Source organism: Zootoca vivipara, chromosome 14 (genome assembly GCF_965207765.1).
Source record: "Zootoca vivipara chromosome 14, rZooViv2.hap1.1, whole genome shotgun sequence".
In the NCBI taxonomy this organism is placed as follows: domain Eukaryota; kingdom Metazoa; phylum Chordata; class Lepidosauria; order Squamata; family Lacertidae; genus Zootoca; species Zootoca vivipara.
This window is the reverse complement of record NC_142597.1, coordinates 4,148,688-4,167,208: the sequence shown is the minus strand read 5'-3', so window position 1 is coordinate 4,167,208 and position 18,521 is coordinate 4,148,688. Positions and strand designations below refer to the sequence as shown.

At 45.0% G+C, this 18,521-nt stretch overlaps 1 protein-coding gene and 1 non-coding gene across 2 annotated transcripts in view; both read left to right on the top strand.

Moving 5' to 3' along the window:
- The window catches only part of STC1 (stanniocalcin 1), a 29,626-nt gene extending 11,809 nt beyond the window's left edge, over positions 1-17,817 (top strand). The window contains exons 3-4 of the mRNA XM_035139928.3: positions 453-664; positions 12,001-17,817. Of these exons, the coding sequence (XP_034995819.2) occupies positions 453-664; positions 12,001-12,271 (483 nt within the window). The 3' untranslated portion in view covers positions 12,272-17,817. The remainder of the gene's footprint in view (positions 1-452; positions 665-12,000) is intronic.
- On the top strand, positions 6,041-6,112 carry TRNAC-GCA (transfer RNA cysteine (anticodon GCA)). The gene has a single exon. It is a non-coding gene; the product is annotated as a tRNA-Cys (tRNA).
- Positions 17,818-18,521: the final 704 nt, after the last annotated feature.

Genomic DNA, 18,521 nt, shown 5'->3' with positions numbered 1-18,521 from the left:
TCCACACTGGCAGGGGCAGAGGAGAAATTCAGTCTGGTTTGCATTTAAGGGCAAATCTACCAAACCTGCACTTCCCAAAATAAAATGCAAACAGAAACTCTGCTGTAATTTTAAAATTAACACTTCTCTGAATTTTGCAATGCAGTTCTCCAGGCAAACAATATGTGCAAAAATGCATATATTCGTAAAAACATATGTGCATATGTATGTATAGGGAGAAATTAGCACTAAAATGCTTCTAAATTTTTTGAGAACTTAAAAAAAACACCTCTTGAACTGGAAATGTGTAAACCTGGAAAAAAAGAGAAACTAAAATCAACATTCGCCCATTGCTAACTGAGTTTCCCTCCTGAGGATCATTAATTACATGTGACAAAAGCATAGTCTACAGTAAAGATTCATACTCCTGTTCTTTTAACCTGGTCACTTACACCCTTACAATCAATTGGCAGGGGAAAGCCTTTGTGAAGGAGAGCTTGAAGTGCATTGCAAATGGCATTACGTCCAAAGTGTTCCTTGCCATTCGGAGGTGCTCCACATTCCAGCGAATGATTTCTGAGGTGCAGGAGGAATGTTACAGCAAGCTGGACATCTGCGGCATTGCAAAAAAGAACCCAGAAGCAATCACGGAAGTCGTCCAGCTTCCAAGCCACTTCTCAAACAGGTAGGCTTGTTTGTGCACTATAAAAGACATGAGTACACTTGTTGAAAAAGCATGTTCAAGTCATGGTCAGGGATGAGGGTTAACATGGCTGGGCACCTGCCACATGCCAGGGGTTCCACTTGCAAGAATGGACTTGCTTTAGTTGGTAGGCTCACTAGGCCATGCATTGCTTATGAGGGTCTATGGACCCTCCAAAAACTGGCGCTCACCCTGGTTCAAGTTGGGTTGATTGTGATGGTAAAGTTTGGTGTGGAAAGAGGACCAGGTCCACCACTGGAGCTCCTGAAGGTAAAGGCAATATGCAAATGAATAAACTAAAGCTGTTCCACAATAAGTTGAAGGATGTTCAGTGGTAGAGCATCTGCTTTGTATGCAGAGGCCCCAGGCTCAACCCCCAGCATATCCAGGTAGGGTGAAAGAAAACTGCTTGTTCAGAAATGCTGTTAGTCAGGGTGAATGGCAGTGAGTTTTATGGACAAGTGTGGCTGTCATTCTGAAATGAAATTCCTCACTGCTGTCTTGCTGACTTGGTGTAAGGGAACTCATGGTCTTTATGTGATTGTCTTAATCCTGCTAAAATTGTGAGGATGTAGCTAGGGAGGCAGCAATTTCTGCAATAGGGGGAGGTAAGAAGCCTCGGGGCCTCTTCCAACCTGCAGAGCTCAAGTGACTGAAGGGGGGGGGGGAGTCCTTCATGCTGCTGGAAACAAAACCAACAGAATTTCCCAGCTAGTAAATTGACACAAGTTTTCCCAAAGCAATCCTGCTTTCTCAGATGTCCCCAACAGAAGCTAAGCATGAACTAGATGGCACTGCAGTTAAACAGGAGGTCATTAAAAGGTCAGGGCACCTTTTCCATGGTTAGTCTTGAATGGTATCTGAAATGGGAGAGAAAAGATTGACATGTGGATATGTGTACTAGGCTAAAACATTTTTAAAAGACTCCCATTTCACAATTTTATTTCAAGCAAGGCCTTCTTTGCTGAAACGTTGCCTTGTATGATTTCAGGCCGGACTGCTCTACTGTACTGGAGTCTGCTTCAGGAAGGGGGAAAGGCTTGTTCTCTCTGCGAGTTATTTGTTTTAAAGACTTACAGCCCAATACCATGGTGGGGTGCAGCATAAAACTGCCACTAGCAAAGCTTAAACAGCAGCAGGGGCCTCTAAACATGGCAGAGAAGACTGAAGCAGTCACTCATTTAGAAACCTGAAAGTCCTAGGAGTGGGGAAGCTTTGGCCGTTCACATGAAGGGCCTTGACTGCTGAATGTATTGATTGGGGTTGATGGGTGTTGAAGTCCAATAGCACCTGGAGAGCCCAAAATTGCTCACCTCCATTCTAGGTACACAGGTACATGTTTACTTGATGCTGAAATGACAACAATGTCAGTTCCTAACACACCTGTATGGGGGCGGAAAAGATTCTCAGGCAAAAGGCTGCATTTTCTTGCAAGGCTGCAGGCAAAAGCAGGTGGATCAACTAATATTCATTCTCGTACCTTGTACAGCAGGCTAGTTTCTGCACACAGAAGTCACACACCCCTCTGTATCCTCCCTCCAGACAAGGACAAAGCCTTATCAGAGTCCAGGGGCACAATCCAGTCAGAGAAACACGCAAGAAGGGTGTCAGGCAGGTCAAGTGCATGCTGTGATCTGGGGATAAGGGGCATGGCCTGGGATGAATTCCAGTGGCCAGTAGAGAGGTCCAGAAGGCTACATTTCCCTGCTGTAAGGCAAGGGAAGGTAGTGTATGACCTTCTAGAGCAGGCATCCCCAAACTGCGGCCCTCCAGATGTTTTGGCGTACAACTCCCATGATCTCTATCTAACAGGACCAGTGGTTGGGGAAGATGGGAATTGTAGTCCAAAACATCTGGAGGGCCGAAGTTTGGGGGTGCCTGTTCTAGAGGTTCCTAGACTACAACTCCAATCTTCCCTGACCATTGGCTGTGCTGGCTAGGGCTGATGGAGTTGGAATCAGAGTCCAACAACCACAAAGAAGACTCTGTCCCATGTCATCATCAACCAAACCTGCTGATCAGAAAGCACAGACAGTTGGTTATAGAGGGGGCACTTCTTCCGGTATTCAGGCCCTAAACTATTTGGGGCTTTAAAAGTAAGCAGCAACACTTTAAATTGAGCTTAGAAGTGGATGGGCAGCCAGGGCAGTTGTTTAAGGAAGCAATGTAATAAGATCTCTCATGGTGGTACCTGTCAAACCTCTGTCACATGCATTATTCACTCAGTGAAACTTCTGAGTTGTCTTCAAGGGCGGCCCCACATGCCGTGCATGGCAGTCATTCAAACAATAGCTGATCACAGCCTGGGCCACTGCAGCCCTGCTAGGAATACTTGTAGCTGCTGAACCAGCTGAAGCTTGGAAAGGACTCTCCTTGCCACTGAAGCCATCTGGTCCTCAAGCACCCTCAAACTATGTACCTGTTCCTTCAAGGGAAGTACAGCCCTATATTCCCATATCCAGGAATTGGTTTATTGGCCCCCAGTCCAGCCCATTAGCATATCAAAGCACCAATTCAGCACCTTCACTGCCTCACATGACTCAGATGACAAGGTGAACTAGATATTGTTGGGCTGCAACTCCTGTAATTTCTGGCCTTTGACCATACTTCCTGTTGGGACCACATGCTCACTGTCTCTGGCCTCTTCCAACTGGCAGCATTTCTTTGGGGATCTGGACAGGGGAGTGAGTTCGCACAGGGACAGGAACCTGAGGAAAGGGCAGAGCAAGAGGAGGGCTGGCAGGAGAGCAAACCAGAAAGCGGTGCAAGGGCTCTGAGCGAGGCGGAGGGGCTTAGGGATGCTACCGGCATGTGCGCAGGAGAGGAGGTGTCTGAAGGTACTGCAGCAGGGGTGGTTTCGGAAGTCAGGGCAACGAGGAGGCTGTTGAGCAGTTCAGGAGAGGGGCCTGGTCCCACTCCCTCCCCTGAGGTCCATAGACTGGGAAAGCGTCAAGAGCAAAGGAGGAAACGAGGCGGGCCGAAGTTGTTCTGCTGGCATAGATCGAGACGCACGCCAGTTCCGGATTCTGACTCGGAATAGGTGGTCATGTCTTTCTGAACTCTGAACTGTACATATGCATATAGTATTAAATTCTGAAAAGCCATCCCTGAGTCTTGGTGGTCTTTGGTCGTGGGAAGCTGCACACAGGGCCAGCGCGTCTATTTAGGTGAACTAGGCCGCTGCCTAGGGTACCAAAATGGAGGGGGCTCTGGCCAGCCTGCCGGCCGCCGGCCACCACCCCCGGTGCCGCCTCCACTGCGCCTGTCACCTGTTGAGCGGCTTCAGGCCGCTCTCCTGAGGCGCACGCTTGCCTCCGGAGAGCGGCCTGAAGCCGCTCAACAAGCACAGCTGACAGGCGCAGTGGAGCCGGCGCCAGGCTCGCGCTCCCCGCGCAAAGCGCAAGCCTGGGGCCACCTCGCCGTGCCTCTCAGCTGTTTTTTATTTTATTTTTATTTTTTATTTTTATTTTTCTACTTTTTAGTTTTTTCTATTTTCTATTATGTTTTCTATTTTTATTATTATTAATTAATTAATTAATTTGGGGGGGGGTGCCAGAAGGTGATCTCGCCTAGGGTGCAAAAAACCCTAGCACCGGCTCTGGCCGCACACCAGCCCTGACACTACTCAACCAGTAATGCTGTTAAGTAATATAAGACTCCCGGCTTAATGGTCTGTTGGAGAGAACTTTAGATGGTGTTGTGTATTGTGGCAATATTTATAGTTTTAACTTGTTACTGGTGAACCTCCCAGAGAACTTGTGTTAAGTCAGCAGGTGGCATGGAAGTGTTGTAAGTAAATGAAGTAAACCTCTATTTTTCACCTGCCTTCCCAAATGTGATAAGGGCCAATATTTGGGGTAGGGGATGTCCTATTCTTGCTCCTCAAGCTCCTGCCCTCAAAGCACTGCTGTTTTTAGCCTTGTTGTCTTAGAACTTTTGGGGTGGGATTGAACCTGGGACCTCCTGCATGCAAGGCAGGTGCTCTGCTGCTGAGCTATGCACACCCTCCGTTTGGGGTGCCTGCATACGGTGAGTTGATAGGGTGTGCCAATAAGTACAGTAAAGTGTATTGGCATAGCTAGAGGTGTAGATTATCGGTGAGAAGATTGAGTGGGCTGTTCTTTCCCCTTTTTTAAAAACCATCTCAATCCTGCACCAAGGAAAACAAATTCTTAAATTATGGGATTCATAGAAGTGGCAGAACTGGTTACATTTAAACAAACCAATTCACTCTGGTTTAGCTAGCCATGAAAGAAGGCAGGCAAAGACCGTAGGGTTCAAAGGTTCTACGTTGTGTTGACCATGTGAACTTTTTCTGAGCCATTCTCCTGGCTTTGGCAATTTCACCATGCATTCTCTACAGAGTTCTTAGCCATTCATATGATTCTATGATTCATAGGTCTGGGATTATCATCATTTTCTAAAAATTGAAATCCCAAGGCTCAATGCAAGCTATGTTTGCAAAGGAGGAATCAGGGGCACCCACTAAAGTGAGGGAGAGCTCTGTTTAATGGCTAGATCTGCTCTGTCTCATTATCCAGCGCTAGGTAGTCTGAAGCTTGTTTTTAGAGCTGCAGTGCAAATTGACCCTCAGCCCCAGCCAGCTTGGTCATGGATGGTAGGACAACTTCATCAACACCATCTGGAGGGCCACAGGTTCCCCACTCCTGTCTTATATATGCAGGTATTATATATAGTTGTTGCAAAGCTATTGCATTATATAGGTATTGGTTGCAAAGGACAGCTTTTAGGAGTGGCTTTGTCTTATGGCTTGCTTCAAGCAAACAAATCATTCTGTCATTATCTTGATACTCAGCTGGAATAGTTCTTGCTCTGTCTAATTTATCTGTTGCTCAAAAGCATTTCGGTGTTGGAATTCAGGGTCCTGTCTCCCTACCCATCATCTGTTCTCTAGTTCTTCTAGGAATGTTCCCCCAGAAGTTGCAAATAGCTGTCTCACTGTGGATCTTCATTTCACCATGGCTCTTGCTGTCTCATATTAAGTATATTTTGGCTTTCCATTCTTCATATTGTAAACTGCCCTGTGATCCTCAACTGAAGGGCAATATATAAATTTAACAACAACAATAATACTTTTATTATTTATACCCCACCCAACTGACTGGGTTGCCCCAGCCACTCTGGGTGGCTTCCAACAAATTTAAACACAGTAAGACAGCAAACATTAAAAACTTCCCCATACAGGGCTGCCTTCGGATGTCTTCTCAGTAATCGAACTTTATTTCAGTCACAGCCAGCATAAGATAAAACATACAGATAAACTGAACACATAAGACTTAAACAGGTAAGGGATAAAAAAACTAGTAGTTAAAAGATGATTATATCATGCATAACACAGGGGATATAGCTCAGTGGTAGAGCATTTGACTGCAGATCAAGAGGTCCCCGGTTCAAATCCGGGTGTCCCCTCGTTCTTTAGGGACCCAGGTGGCGCTGTGGTTAAACCACTGAGCCTAGGGCTTGCTGATCGGAAGGTCGGCGGTTCGAATCCCTGTGACGGGGTGAGCTCCCGTTGCTTGGTCCCAGCTCCTGCCAACCTAGCAGTTCGAAAGCACATCAAAATGCAAGTAGATAAATAGGAACCGCTACAGCGGGAAGGTAAACGGCGTTTCCGTGTGCTGCTCTGGTTTGCCAGAAGCAGCTTTGTCATGCTGGCCACATGACCTGGAAGCTATACGCCGGCTCCCTCGGCCAATAATGCGAGATGAGCGCGCAACCCCAGAGTCGGTCACGACTGGACCTAATGGTCAGGGGTCCCGTTACCCTTTTATATCATGCATAACTTAAAAAGATAAAAACAAGGACAAACGGTTAAAAGTGACTATAAGGGAGCATGACGGAGCACAGGTCTTGCATTTTGGGCCTCGTTTGTGGTGCAAACCATCCTTTAACAAATATCCATCATGGCAGCGCAAAATCTAGCAACCGAGTATGTAACATCTGCATTTTCATCTTGAAGTAGCAGTTGTTTTGTGCAACCTGGAAATTTACACAGCACAGGCAAGGTGAATCTAGATCTTTCCCATCATATGCCACCTGATCCTTCTTAACTGAAAATGGCAGGAATCAAGCCCTGGGCCTTTCGTGTGCTAAGCAAGTGTTCCGCCACTGGCTGGGAGTGAGGGATGCTGCAGTCCACCACATATGGAGGGCTGCAGGTTCCCCATCTCTGCTTCAAGGCTTTTTTTGGAGTCACAGGTGGTTTGCTTTGTCAGACTATTGAAAGTGAATACAGGAGAAGCTGCTTTCAGTTTGGAAGTTGAATCCTTTTGTCTGTCAAGCCATCAGGTTTTAGAATAGGGTCCTTTGCCAGCAAAGTATGTAGAAAATTGCCAAAGTCTTACTAGGGGAGGAATCCCTCTCTTCGGTAATGGCATCTGGGAAATGAGCCTGAAACCCCATGCAAGAAATTCACCAAACACACTGCTGGACCCTTGAATAAAGAAACCATAGATTTCAGTAATCTGGATTCACTCCCAGAACCAGCATTTATTTTTGTTTTTTTAAACTATTTCCTGCTTTATAAGGTGCCCAAATGCCAGAACCGGTTTAGGAGATTTTTCTCCAGGGGTGGAGAACACGAGACTTTCCAGATAACGCTGGACTACAACTCCCATCATCCCTGACCATTGGAACAAGAAGGGACAGAGCCTCCAAGCTGTTGTCAACTAATGAAAGTCTCACCTTGGCGTGCACTCCTATTTCAAAGTCCCTGTTTATTCTGGAGCTGCCTGTGCAAGACTAAATGCATAGGACTACTCTGCCGTTTGTGGGTCACAGAACAAAGGAAAGCACAAAAGAATCATTGGGCGCAGATAACTAATAATTGTTAGCATTTCTGTGGTGCTTTCAGGTGCTCAAAGTGCTTATCATGCCTTGATGGTAGGGGCAGAGGAGAAATTCAGTTCAGTACATGTTTAAAGGTGAATCTGTAAAATCTGTACAGCTTGTTGGATTTTTTGAATAGTCAAGTTACTTTAGAGCCGGTCTAATGTAAATACTGTCTGTTTAAGAGAAACAGGTGCAGGTGATTTCTGTTAATTGCCCACAGGCGTGGGCTCTGCTTCTTGTATATAAGGCTCTGCCAGAAAGCCTTCTGTATCTCTTAGTTAGATCTTTCAGTTTGATTCATCTCTAAGTAGATCACTCTCTCAGTTGTTCTCAGTTTAAGAGATTCCAAGTTGAATCTTAGTAAGAGAGACTCTCAGTTTAAGAGATTCCTTAGTTGAATCTTAGTATGAGAGTTGCTTAGTTATAATGCTAGTTTGCTTTTAATTCTTGGGTAGTTTAATGGGAGTTTTGTGGGAGTTTGTGGGAGGTTTGGAATGGGTTGAAGGTTGGAATGTTGCTAAGAGAGAAAGCATTTATCTTTAGTTTAAAGTCTCTTTAGAGTCGGTTTCTATTTCAGTTAAAGAAACCCAACTGTTTATATTTTCATCTGCATACTTTTACAAGTGTGCAGCTAGTAAGGGGTTTCATATAAGGGAGATAATTCCCTACACTCTTGGTGGTGTTTTCTTAGCCAGGTCAACTTCTGACTGTGTATACTCTGCGTGAAGCGTACTTTAAAGGGCCGCTGTAAAACTGGGATATATGATTTAGGTTAAGCAGGTTTCAATATCCAGTTTTCTCCAATATTATTCTTATCATATATATATATTATTTCCAATACAGCTATCCTTCAAAATTCACACTTATCTGAATTTTTAGATGCATTTCTCCAACCAAACAACTTTTGCAAAAATCCATATACTAGGATTGTGAAATAATAGTGGGGGAAATGCTTGCAAGAATGTGTACATTAGTCAAAACTACATATAAAATGTGTTTTAGGCAAAATTAACATTAAAACTATGGTAAAATTTCATGAAGATGGTAATTTTAAAAAACTGATGTGAAAATATAGAGAAGTAAACTTAATACTGGAGAATTGAGAGAAACCAAAATTGACAAATTCACCCATCCCTTGTGACTACTGAGCAGGTGTTAAACTCAAGGTCCTCTTAAGCCACTGCACTGCACCAGTCTCTTATTGACTACGATTGAGTAAAATCTGGACTTCTGTCATCTGTTTCAGCTTCCAGCAGCCACTCCTCAGCTCAAAAATGCAGCAAGAGCATTCTTGAATTGACCAGTTGCATGAACTCTCAAGTGTTCTTTTGCATTTATTTCCTGTGTATGTAACTGAATGAAAAAGTCACATTGACTAGAGCATTAATTTCATTTAAAAGTTTCTTTTTTCTTTTTTCTAGTTAATTCAGAATTGATTCATTCCATGCTTAAAGAGGTTCTTAGTATCTTGTGTGAAAACCTTCTTTCTCTAAATGAAAGATGTCTTGCATTTCTGGAGCAGTTATTGTAGGGCAGGACAGAATAGTTCAGATTCCTAAAACTCCACTGTCTGGCTCTTTGGAAGCAGACTCCAGGAGTTCTATGAAGCAGTTCCCTCCACCCCCCAGTGGCTGGAGTCTGCAGAGGTTGATCTGGTGGGAGGAAAGATGATGCCCAAGATTAGCTTCACCAATATGGTTCTGTCCTTCAGATGCATGGGGCTGCCTCTTGGGAAACTGCCCCCTGTGTGTTGCAGCCATGGACCAAACTGGATGTTGCCCTATTTTTGCAACTAGCAACTGCAACAATAGCTTTTTTAATTAAGTTTGTCATTTATTGTATTTATTGCTCACCTTTTCACAAACTTCTGCAAACCAACTTACAAAAATGATACCAACATTAAAGCCAAATATAATCATGGAGCCTCCCTCATCCCACCCAGAGTGCAAATAGCAGGCATCTGGGGCCAAATCTGAATCAGGCCTTCACAAGGTGCAAATGATCAAAGCTGCTCTTTGTAACAGAGAATGCTCCATTAAGGTCTATAAACAATGCCCCACCAACCTGAGCCAGCTCCCACCTGCCTTCCATCCAGTCCAGGGGGTGACAAAGCCTATCACCTTCCTCCTCCTCTTCCTTCTTTTAGTCTATGTTTTGCCCTTGCAGAAGTCAGCAGAGAGATGGATGGGGGCAAAGCCAGAATTAGTTAGCTCTGTCTATTAGTGCCTCCAGTTTCACCTGCCATTGGCTTCAACAGCTGTTGGTCTTCCTGCCTTGTGCCTTACTAATCCCAATGGGCCAGTCTCCACCGTCTGTATGCCATGGTCCTGATCTGCCCTGCACCTGAAATTGCTTCTCAAAAAGGCATACAGTACATGAGGTTGCTAATTGCATGGGTGGGGGGGGTGTCTAGTTTGGCTCTACATTTCAATGACAACTGCATGTAAGAAATTCCTAGTTAGCTAGGTTCTAGTTAGGGACACAGGGAATGCAAAAGGCCACCTCATGAGAGCATTCTGCAGACGGGGAGCTATGTTAGAAATGGCCCATTCTCTGAGAAAACTGGGCAGCACGGGAGAATGGATGGAATCCTTTGAGGAACCAAGAGACCTTTGCATTGAGAAGCTAGTGCCATATAATAGCTGAGAGCCTGAGTTGTGAACTCTGCTGCTACAGTCGTACCTCGGGTTACGAACAACTCGGGTTATGAACTGCGCAAACCCGGAAGTATTTTTGGCCGCGATCGCGGTTTGCGCGTGCGCGGTCTGCACGTGCACAGAAGCACGGAAATAGCGCTTTGCGCATGCGCAAAATGGCGGTTCGGGTTACGAACTTTTCAGGTTACGAACTGCGACCCAGAACGGATCGTGTTCGTAACCCGAGGTACTACTGTAATTGCAGCACAAAGAGGGGGGATTTCCATTAGGGTTGTGGCCGGGGTGCAAATGGTTAAACCTCCCCCTTCTGCATATTATACTTGAAATCAAAATTGCCTTCCATCTAGGGTTCATTTTTTAAAAATCCTCTCACATGGCTACAAGCCAAACAATTATAGTGATGTGAGGGCTCAGCCACACTTTTGCATGGACCCAAGCAGTTTTCCACTGGGTCTGGGCAGTTTTGTGTTTGCCCTGCATCTTTTCCCTGGAAAACAAACACACTTTACCACTGAATCGGAAGAAACATCAACCCCCCCAGAAAACCTGATCACCATTTGGTCCAATTCAGCGGTAAATCGTTGGTTTTCCTGGAGGGAAGTGGCAGGACAAGCGGAAGTGTGGGAGAGTCCTTAGTTAGGCCCTGATCAGTGCTGTTTTTCTAGAGCAAGAGTTGCTGGAGCTCATCCTGAGCACCTCCTCTCTTCTCTTATTATGGCAATGGTGCCCACCTGAGAGGTGTCGGAACTGAGTTCCGGCTGAAAAAAAAGCTCTTGCTCTGATACTGAAGTTTGTGGCAGAGTGCTTGTAAACATTTTATTGAAGGTCCTGTGTAAGTGTCTGGAGGTGGTTGGAGGATGGATGGCGGCTAACAGATTGAGGTTGAATCCTGACAAGACAGAAGTACTGTTTGGGGGGGACAGGGTGTCAGGCAGGTGTGGGGGACTGCCTGGTCCTGAATGGGGCAACTGTACCCCTGAAGGACCAGGTGGGCAGCCTGGGAGTCCAGCTGTCCATGGAGGCGCAGGTCAATTCTGTGTCCAGGGCAGCTGTCTGCCAGCTCCATCTGGTACGCAGGCTGAGACCCTACCTGCCCACAGACTGTCTCGTCAGAGTGGTGCATGCTCTAGTTATCTCCCGCTTGGACTACTGCAATGCACTCTCCGTGGGGCTACCTTTGAAGGTGACCCGGAAACTCCAACTAATCCAGAATGTGGCAGCTAGACTGGTGACTGGGAGCGGCTGCCGAGACCACATAACACCGGTCTTGAAAGACCCACATTAGCTCCCAGTATGTTTCCGAGCACAATTCAAAGTGTAGGTGCTGACCTTTAAAGCCCCAAATGGCCTCGGCCCAGTATACCCGAAGGAGCATCTTCACCCCCATCGTTCGCCCTGTCATCCAGCGCCGGTGGCCTTCTAGTGGTTGTCTCACTGCAAGAAGCAAAGTTACAGGGAACCAGGCAAGGGGCCTTCTCAGTAGTAGCTCCTGCCCTGTGGAACGCCCTCCCATCAGATGACAAGGAAATAAACAACTATCTGATGTTTAGAAGACATCTGAAGGCAGCCCTGTTCAGGGAAGTTTTTTAATGACTGATGTTTTAATGTATTTTTAATCTCCTTGTTGGAAGCTGCCTAGAGTGGCTGAGGAAACCCAGCCAGACGGACAGGGTATAAATAATATATTGTGGTGGTGGTGGTGAAATAATGCATATGAAGTTCTTTGGTGTGGTCCAAAATGCCACACAAATGCTTTAATTGTGTTGGTGGGAGGAAATATGAACAACTAACTGTCTGATCTTAACACAGGTATTACAACAAGCTTGTGAGAAGCTTATTGGAATGTGATGAAGAGACGGTGGCGACCATAAAGGACAGTTTGATGGCAAAAATCGGTCCGAACATGGCCAGCCTTTTCCACCTCCTGCAGACAGATCATTGTGCCCAAATCCATCAGAGAGCAGACTTCAATCGGAGACGTATCACTGAGCCTCAGAAGCTAAAAATCTATTTCCGAAATCTGCGGGGGGAGGGGCCTGTTCAGTCCCACATGAAACGTTCTTCCTCAGAGAGTGTGTGATGTTCATTGAGAGAGTGAAAGTGTAGGGCAGCCTTCACCAACCTGGTTTCCCCCCAGGTGTTTTGGACCTCAGCTCTTGGGTGTTGTAGTTCAAAACAGCTGGAGAGCACTAATTTGGTGAAGGCTGGTGTAGGGAATCCAAGCTCTACCAAAGTAGGAAATGTACTTCTTCTTTTCCTTTAGCATTAATAAACACCAGAAATTTACTGTAATTGATTTTAAGGAACACTGAGCTAATCTACACATTCAAAACAAATAATGACATGTGGTCTAGTCCTCCTAGGACTGAGCTGCTTCATTGTGCAGATAGGAGAGTTTCAAATTTAAAGCACAATTGCTTGGATCCACCAAAGTCCTCCTCAATGTAGCCCCACTGAAATTAAGGTGCCCATTGATTTCAATGTGTCTGCTCTGGGTAGGAGCTACAGCCCATAGATTTAACACACTTAAAAACAACAACTAGCATATCTCAGAAAGCTGTTCTAGGACCATCTCCATTGACCCCTGGGCTTTTCATTGACAAGGGGTTTGTGAATTTTCCCTGCTCATCTCTGCCAAGAAATACAATCCCCTTATCTGCATTTTGAAGTGGTATAGTCCCAGGAAATTTATCATATGTTTGAAATGAATGTATAGACCAGCCTCTGGAAAACAGGTGGGTTTTGGGGTGAGGGGTAGGGTATGGTGAGGATTTATTTTCTTTTGCTATCTTCAGACAAGTTGTATGGACCTGGGATTTCTGGTTGGGGAGGGGATCCCTTAATTCCTGAAATGGAAATACGCTCTTTTCTTTCCACTCACCTTCCGATAAAGAAATCAAATGAATCTGGGGTTTTCTTGAATGCAATGTTAACAGCACTTCTTCAGCAAACACCAAACTATCACTGTACTGTAGCTCAAACGCCATTGCAGTTTGTGCAGAGAAGGAATGAAGTAAACTGTTGAAGGCTAAATTCTGCTGAACTAAGTTGGCAGATAAATGGTGGCAAGTCAAAACTACAGCAGTTGCACAGTCTATAGATGTCAGTTGGGAAGTCTTCTTATGAATGGTGCTGGCCAAGGGCAATAGGGGTGTCCTATCTGAGCTTATGGCCTCAGTGTTGTGCTCTTAATTTTCTCAAGCCTGAAGTTCCCTTAAATGCCTGATTTATATCAAAACTTATTTTGAGTACTTTGTTGACCCTAAAGCAGGAAGGGGGCACCTGTGATCTTCCATAAGTTATTTGGTTCCTGCTCACATCAGCTCCAGGCAGCTGGGGATGATGGGAGTTATAGTCTAAATGCACATTTAGGACCGCAAGTTCCCCACTCCTGCCATAGAGAGAAACCCATTGCAACAGTTGCTCACCTGCACACACCATCTGAATGAAGGTCACCAAAAACAGGTTTATCTATAATAGGACAGCCAAAGTTTTTCAGATGGGGGGGGGTGATTCTGAGTACTTTGTTTTCCCAATCACCACATTGGAAAAAGGGGTCATTTGGCCAAATGTTTCCCACCTTTTTTTTCTTCTCCTCGTTTCAGCTGCCATTTTTTTTTCTTTACCAGAGCTAGCTCTGGAGCTTTGTGGCGATGTAAAATAGCAGATAGGCTGCCACTACTGCAGTTGTTGCTGTTGCTACTTTCAGCAGCAGAGGAGGAGAGAAACCTTAAGGAAAATGTAAGGAGCCATGTTGCCCCACCTCTACTAATGGCATCTCTCTCTCCCAGCAAATGGGTATAACACAGCTCAGGAACCTCTGTCCAGATATTGTTAGACTCCAACTCCCATCAGCCCCAGCCAGTGTGGCCAATGGTTTGGATGATGGGAGTTGGAGTCTAATGAGAGGGACCGTGGCTTCCTCCATCCCTGTGTTAGATTTCCTCCTTCCAATGGGGAATATACAGTGAAATAGTTTCTATCAATTTCATTGCCACCAAACAGGGTGGAAAATGTTGGGAGGTCATGTGCGCTCAGTTCTAGGACTGCCATAGATTGATGGTGTGTGGCAAGTTGTCCAGGTCATGGAGATGGGGACCCTGTGGCCCTCCAGATGTTGTTGGATTACACCCATCATCCCTGGTCATTGATCAAGCAGGTTGGGGCTGATCCGAGTTCAGCAACAGCTTGCAGGCCACAGAGTCCCTACCCCTGCAGTGGTACAAAATAGTCCCTGGTGTTGTTTTCATGTGTGTGTTGGTGAGGGCAGGGGGTTAAATCTGTGTCTGGACTGTACCACTCATGGAAAGTTTGTACCTGGCATGCCTGAAACCCTTTGATGTGCTTGCAGTAGGAGCTCTTGGGCAATGGAGTGGACTCCCTGGGGAATTGATGGGCTTTCCTCCACAAAAGGTATTTTAGCAGAGGCTGGCTGGGCATCAGCCAGGGAACCTGTAGGGCAGATCCTGCGCTGAGCAAAAGGTTCCCTCCAACTCTGATTCTTGGTTGGGGGTGGATTAGTTGGTGGTTGTATTTTTAAAGACAGTGGTACATTCAGCTATGGGACCCCCATACTTGCAGCTTGAAGTGGTAGAGTGCAGCCAACAGGTCTGCCACCTCAGTGACCACTAGGCCCTTATTTCTATTACGGTACTTTGTCTGTGGTCAGCCATGACTGTGGCAGTTGCATACCTCTTGCACTGCTTCAAAAGCAAGCAAATATCCTTATGTACTGTATCTTAATTCAAAGCTTTAAAAAGAATCTTGAGCAAAAGGCAGTTGTCTTGAGAACAGAGTCTCAAGACTTGTTCTGTGGTATAAATAGTAGAACTCATGTACTGTACATAATTTCCAGGGGAGTCTGCTTTTGAATGCAGTACAGAATACCTTTATAGCACACATTTTAAAGTTGTACCTTTATATTTTTTTCCTCAAACCATGCATGGTGTGTCTAAAAGTACCTTAACTCTGTGCCCCAGGGCGTAGCCAGCTTGGCAGCCTCCCGATGTCGTAGACTACAACTCCCATCAGCCCCAGCCAGCATGGCTAGTAGTCAGTTGTAGTCCAAAAGGTCTGGGTGGCACCATGCCAGCTGCGTCAGCTGGGCATCTATTACTTCTGCAGACTCCTTTAGAGGAACCAGTAAAATCCAGGGCTAGCTTCAGGTTCAAGCTGCCCAGCCATCTTCTGAGCTCCCCTTATATACAAACCTTGCTACCAAGAGTAGGCAGCAGCACCACAATCTGTAACAGGACTGCCCCCCCCCCCCCATTTAAAAATGTAAATAGTGAGTACTTTTCACAGCCACCCATAGGTGGACCCTCAGCAGATGCCCAGGAATGCTGTCTGCTGATACCAGAGCCAGTGATGAGCTGCTTATCTGGACCAGACCTTAAAACTCCCCTGTATATCTGAGTTTTTCAAACATGCATGCTTTCAAAGTTTGAAGGAAGCATCCGAAGATACTGTACTTTCCCAAAGAGACTCAAACTTTTCCTGCTCTTTTTAATGTGCATTTAGTTCAAAGATGTGAAACCATTTTGGGCATGCAGTCGAAATCAAGAGAGACCTGTGCATTCCAAGGGTGCTCAGTTGGGGGCGCTATAGCCAGATGACGCATGGCTGGCTGCCTACAAATTGGTTAAGGAGGACAGAGAACATTTCAAAAGTACACTTCTCATGGAAAAATATACAAAGCAATAGAATATTTACCATGAAGCCTTTAAGCAGCAACTTACAGCTGATATGGTTCAAGCCAGGGGCAGCACATCAGTCTTTGCTGACTTTATTTACCATAGACAATATGTATCCCAGAAAGTGCTGTTACAGGATTATAAGCAGTGAAAAGAAATTGCAGACGGTTAGGCATTTCTGCACTCTGTATTATGCAGTCAAGCTCCGTCTAGATGGGATGCTGTGAATATAATCTTGACACTTTTCAGGTGAGCTAGATTCCTATTTTGCAGGATTGCACCCTTTCTAAAGTGCTTGAAAAGTAATCTTTGCAAGGGGGATTTGGGGTTCTAGAATGTCTGATCTTGAGCAGTACTTAGCACCCTGTGGAACAAATCTTGAAGTTTATCTTTACTCAATAAAGGCCATCCGTGTGGAAGTCTAAATAGCCCAGATCTCAAATGTATGCTTGAATGGGAGGAGGGGGTGTTAACAATCTCTTTTGCGAGAGTATTATGCCATATTATAGGATCTTGCTTTACATTGCAGCTTTTCCACGGCTGCCATAACCCCCCTCACTTCCATATGTTTTGATTCATGGAATTTAGCCATCACAGTATTCTTGCTCCGCCAAAGCCCACGACTCTTGCTGTTTAGTTTAATGAAGGGGTGAGATTTCTTTCTTGAAGGGTGCGCCCTGCTGCAGGTCCACCAATAACAGAAGCTAAGGGTGGTCCCACCCCAGCCAACATAGTGCCCTCCAGATGTTGCAGAGCATCAGGCCCCAGCCAGCAGTGAAGGGAGTTCTAGGCCAGCAACATCTGAAGGCCACCATGTGATCTATCCCTGCTGTAGGCAGAACAGGCTTTTGCCTAAGGCAGTGGGATTCCAAAGACTCCAGAATAATCAGCAAAATCTACTGAGAGGGATAACACAATTTTTCTACTATCAGTTTCTTGAGGTAATATGGTTTAAGTTTTCCCAACTGCAGCCCCCACCCCTCCCACCCCCGCTCTTCCATTCACTAGTAAAGAACAAGAAAAGGGTTTTCAACTGGGAAAATTGTTACATGAGAGAACACAAGTTGCCCTCTCTCCTGGACTCTGCTGAAGAAATAGTTCCACACCTCATACAATAAGATGCAGGTCTAACGACAGGCAAAGGCACAATTGATTTTCATTTAAGGCATCAACGTCGTTTGAGATACCCCTAAGGCTGCTGTCCTGGACACACATGTCCACTCAGAAGAAAGCCCACTGAATCCATTGGGTCATATTCCCAGGTCAACATCTGTAGGATTGCAGCCTTGCCTAGGAACATGTGCTGTTTACTTCTGAGTAGGCATGTCTAGGATTGCACTTTAAATGCCTTTCACTGATAGTTAACTGCCTTAACAAAAAAAAATGGGTCTATGGCAAATCAATAACATAGCTCTGGAATAAATCTGTAGAGTTTTGATGGAAATAGTAATCGCCCAATGTAAAAGACGACTGAATTTCATTCATCTAATTCTTAAATATGTTTGGCCTTATAAATTGAAGACTCCCACTCCAAGATGACAGTTGGCTTATCTTAAAAGTATAAGATTTGCATGATTTAATTGTGATTTTTCCCGCCCTGCACTTTAGATAATTTGTGTCATTTCCATACATATATAGATATATAAATTTAAGTATGTATTTATAATTTAATTTTTTGCCAAGTACTGGAATAAACAGTGAGCATATCTGGTATATGTCATTATTTATTTATTAAATTGCATTTTTTTAAAAAAGAAAAAGAAAAAAATAACTCCATATGTTCATTATAAAGATTATTTGAAATCTATCGCAGCAACAAGAAAAGATGCAAGTTATTTTCTCTGCTTATTTTTATAATTAAAGGATGAATAACATTATAAAACATATGGTGGATTCCTTCTGAAAGAAAAATAAAAAACCTGTCCCATGCTAAGTGTCTGTCTTCTTTTTGGGGGGGGGAATTTTCACTTCAGCTCAGATCATCCTTTGAATGTCAGCAAAATAGACTTGCAGCCCTGGATGAATCAGGATACATCCAGGGCTACAAGCCAAGGAGTGGCTTTTCCTGTATAAACCTTTCCACTTCATCAGGACCATCAGGCAGCTACCAAGAATTTATGGCTGAATCTGGATCTCTACCAGGAACCACCATCACTTCCAGACAACATGTCTATTGAGTCTTTGTTTGCAAGGAGATCAAATGGTGTTAGCCAGGCATCCCCAAACTTCGGCCCTCCAGATGTTTTGGACTACAATTCCCATCATCCCTGACCACTGGTCCTGTTAGCTAGGGATCATGGGAGTTGTAGGCCAAAACATCTGGAGGGCCGCAGTTTGGGGGTGCCTGGTGTTGGCTATTCAATAAGAATTTACTCTGATTTGTTTGCCTCGAGGACAGATGATGTTGCATCCAAACAAGTGTTAATCCCCCACATGCTGGTGCATTTTTCCATTGCTTTCCTTATCGCCAATAGTATTTTGGGGAAGCAAGTTTGTTGCACAAGACCTCCCATTGGACTATTGTGCAGCCTGAAGTTGCCAGGTTGTGACTGAGTCCCACTTGAAAATAGTGACAGTCTGATCCTAGTTCTCCTGCACAGGTAAGGCAGTATGTGTGGCCCCAAGAGGCAAATTCAA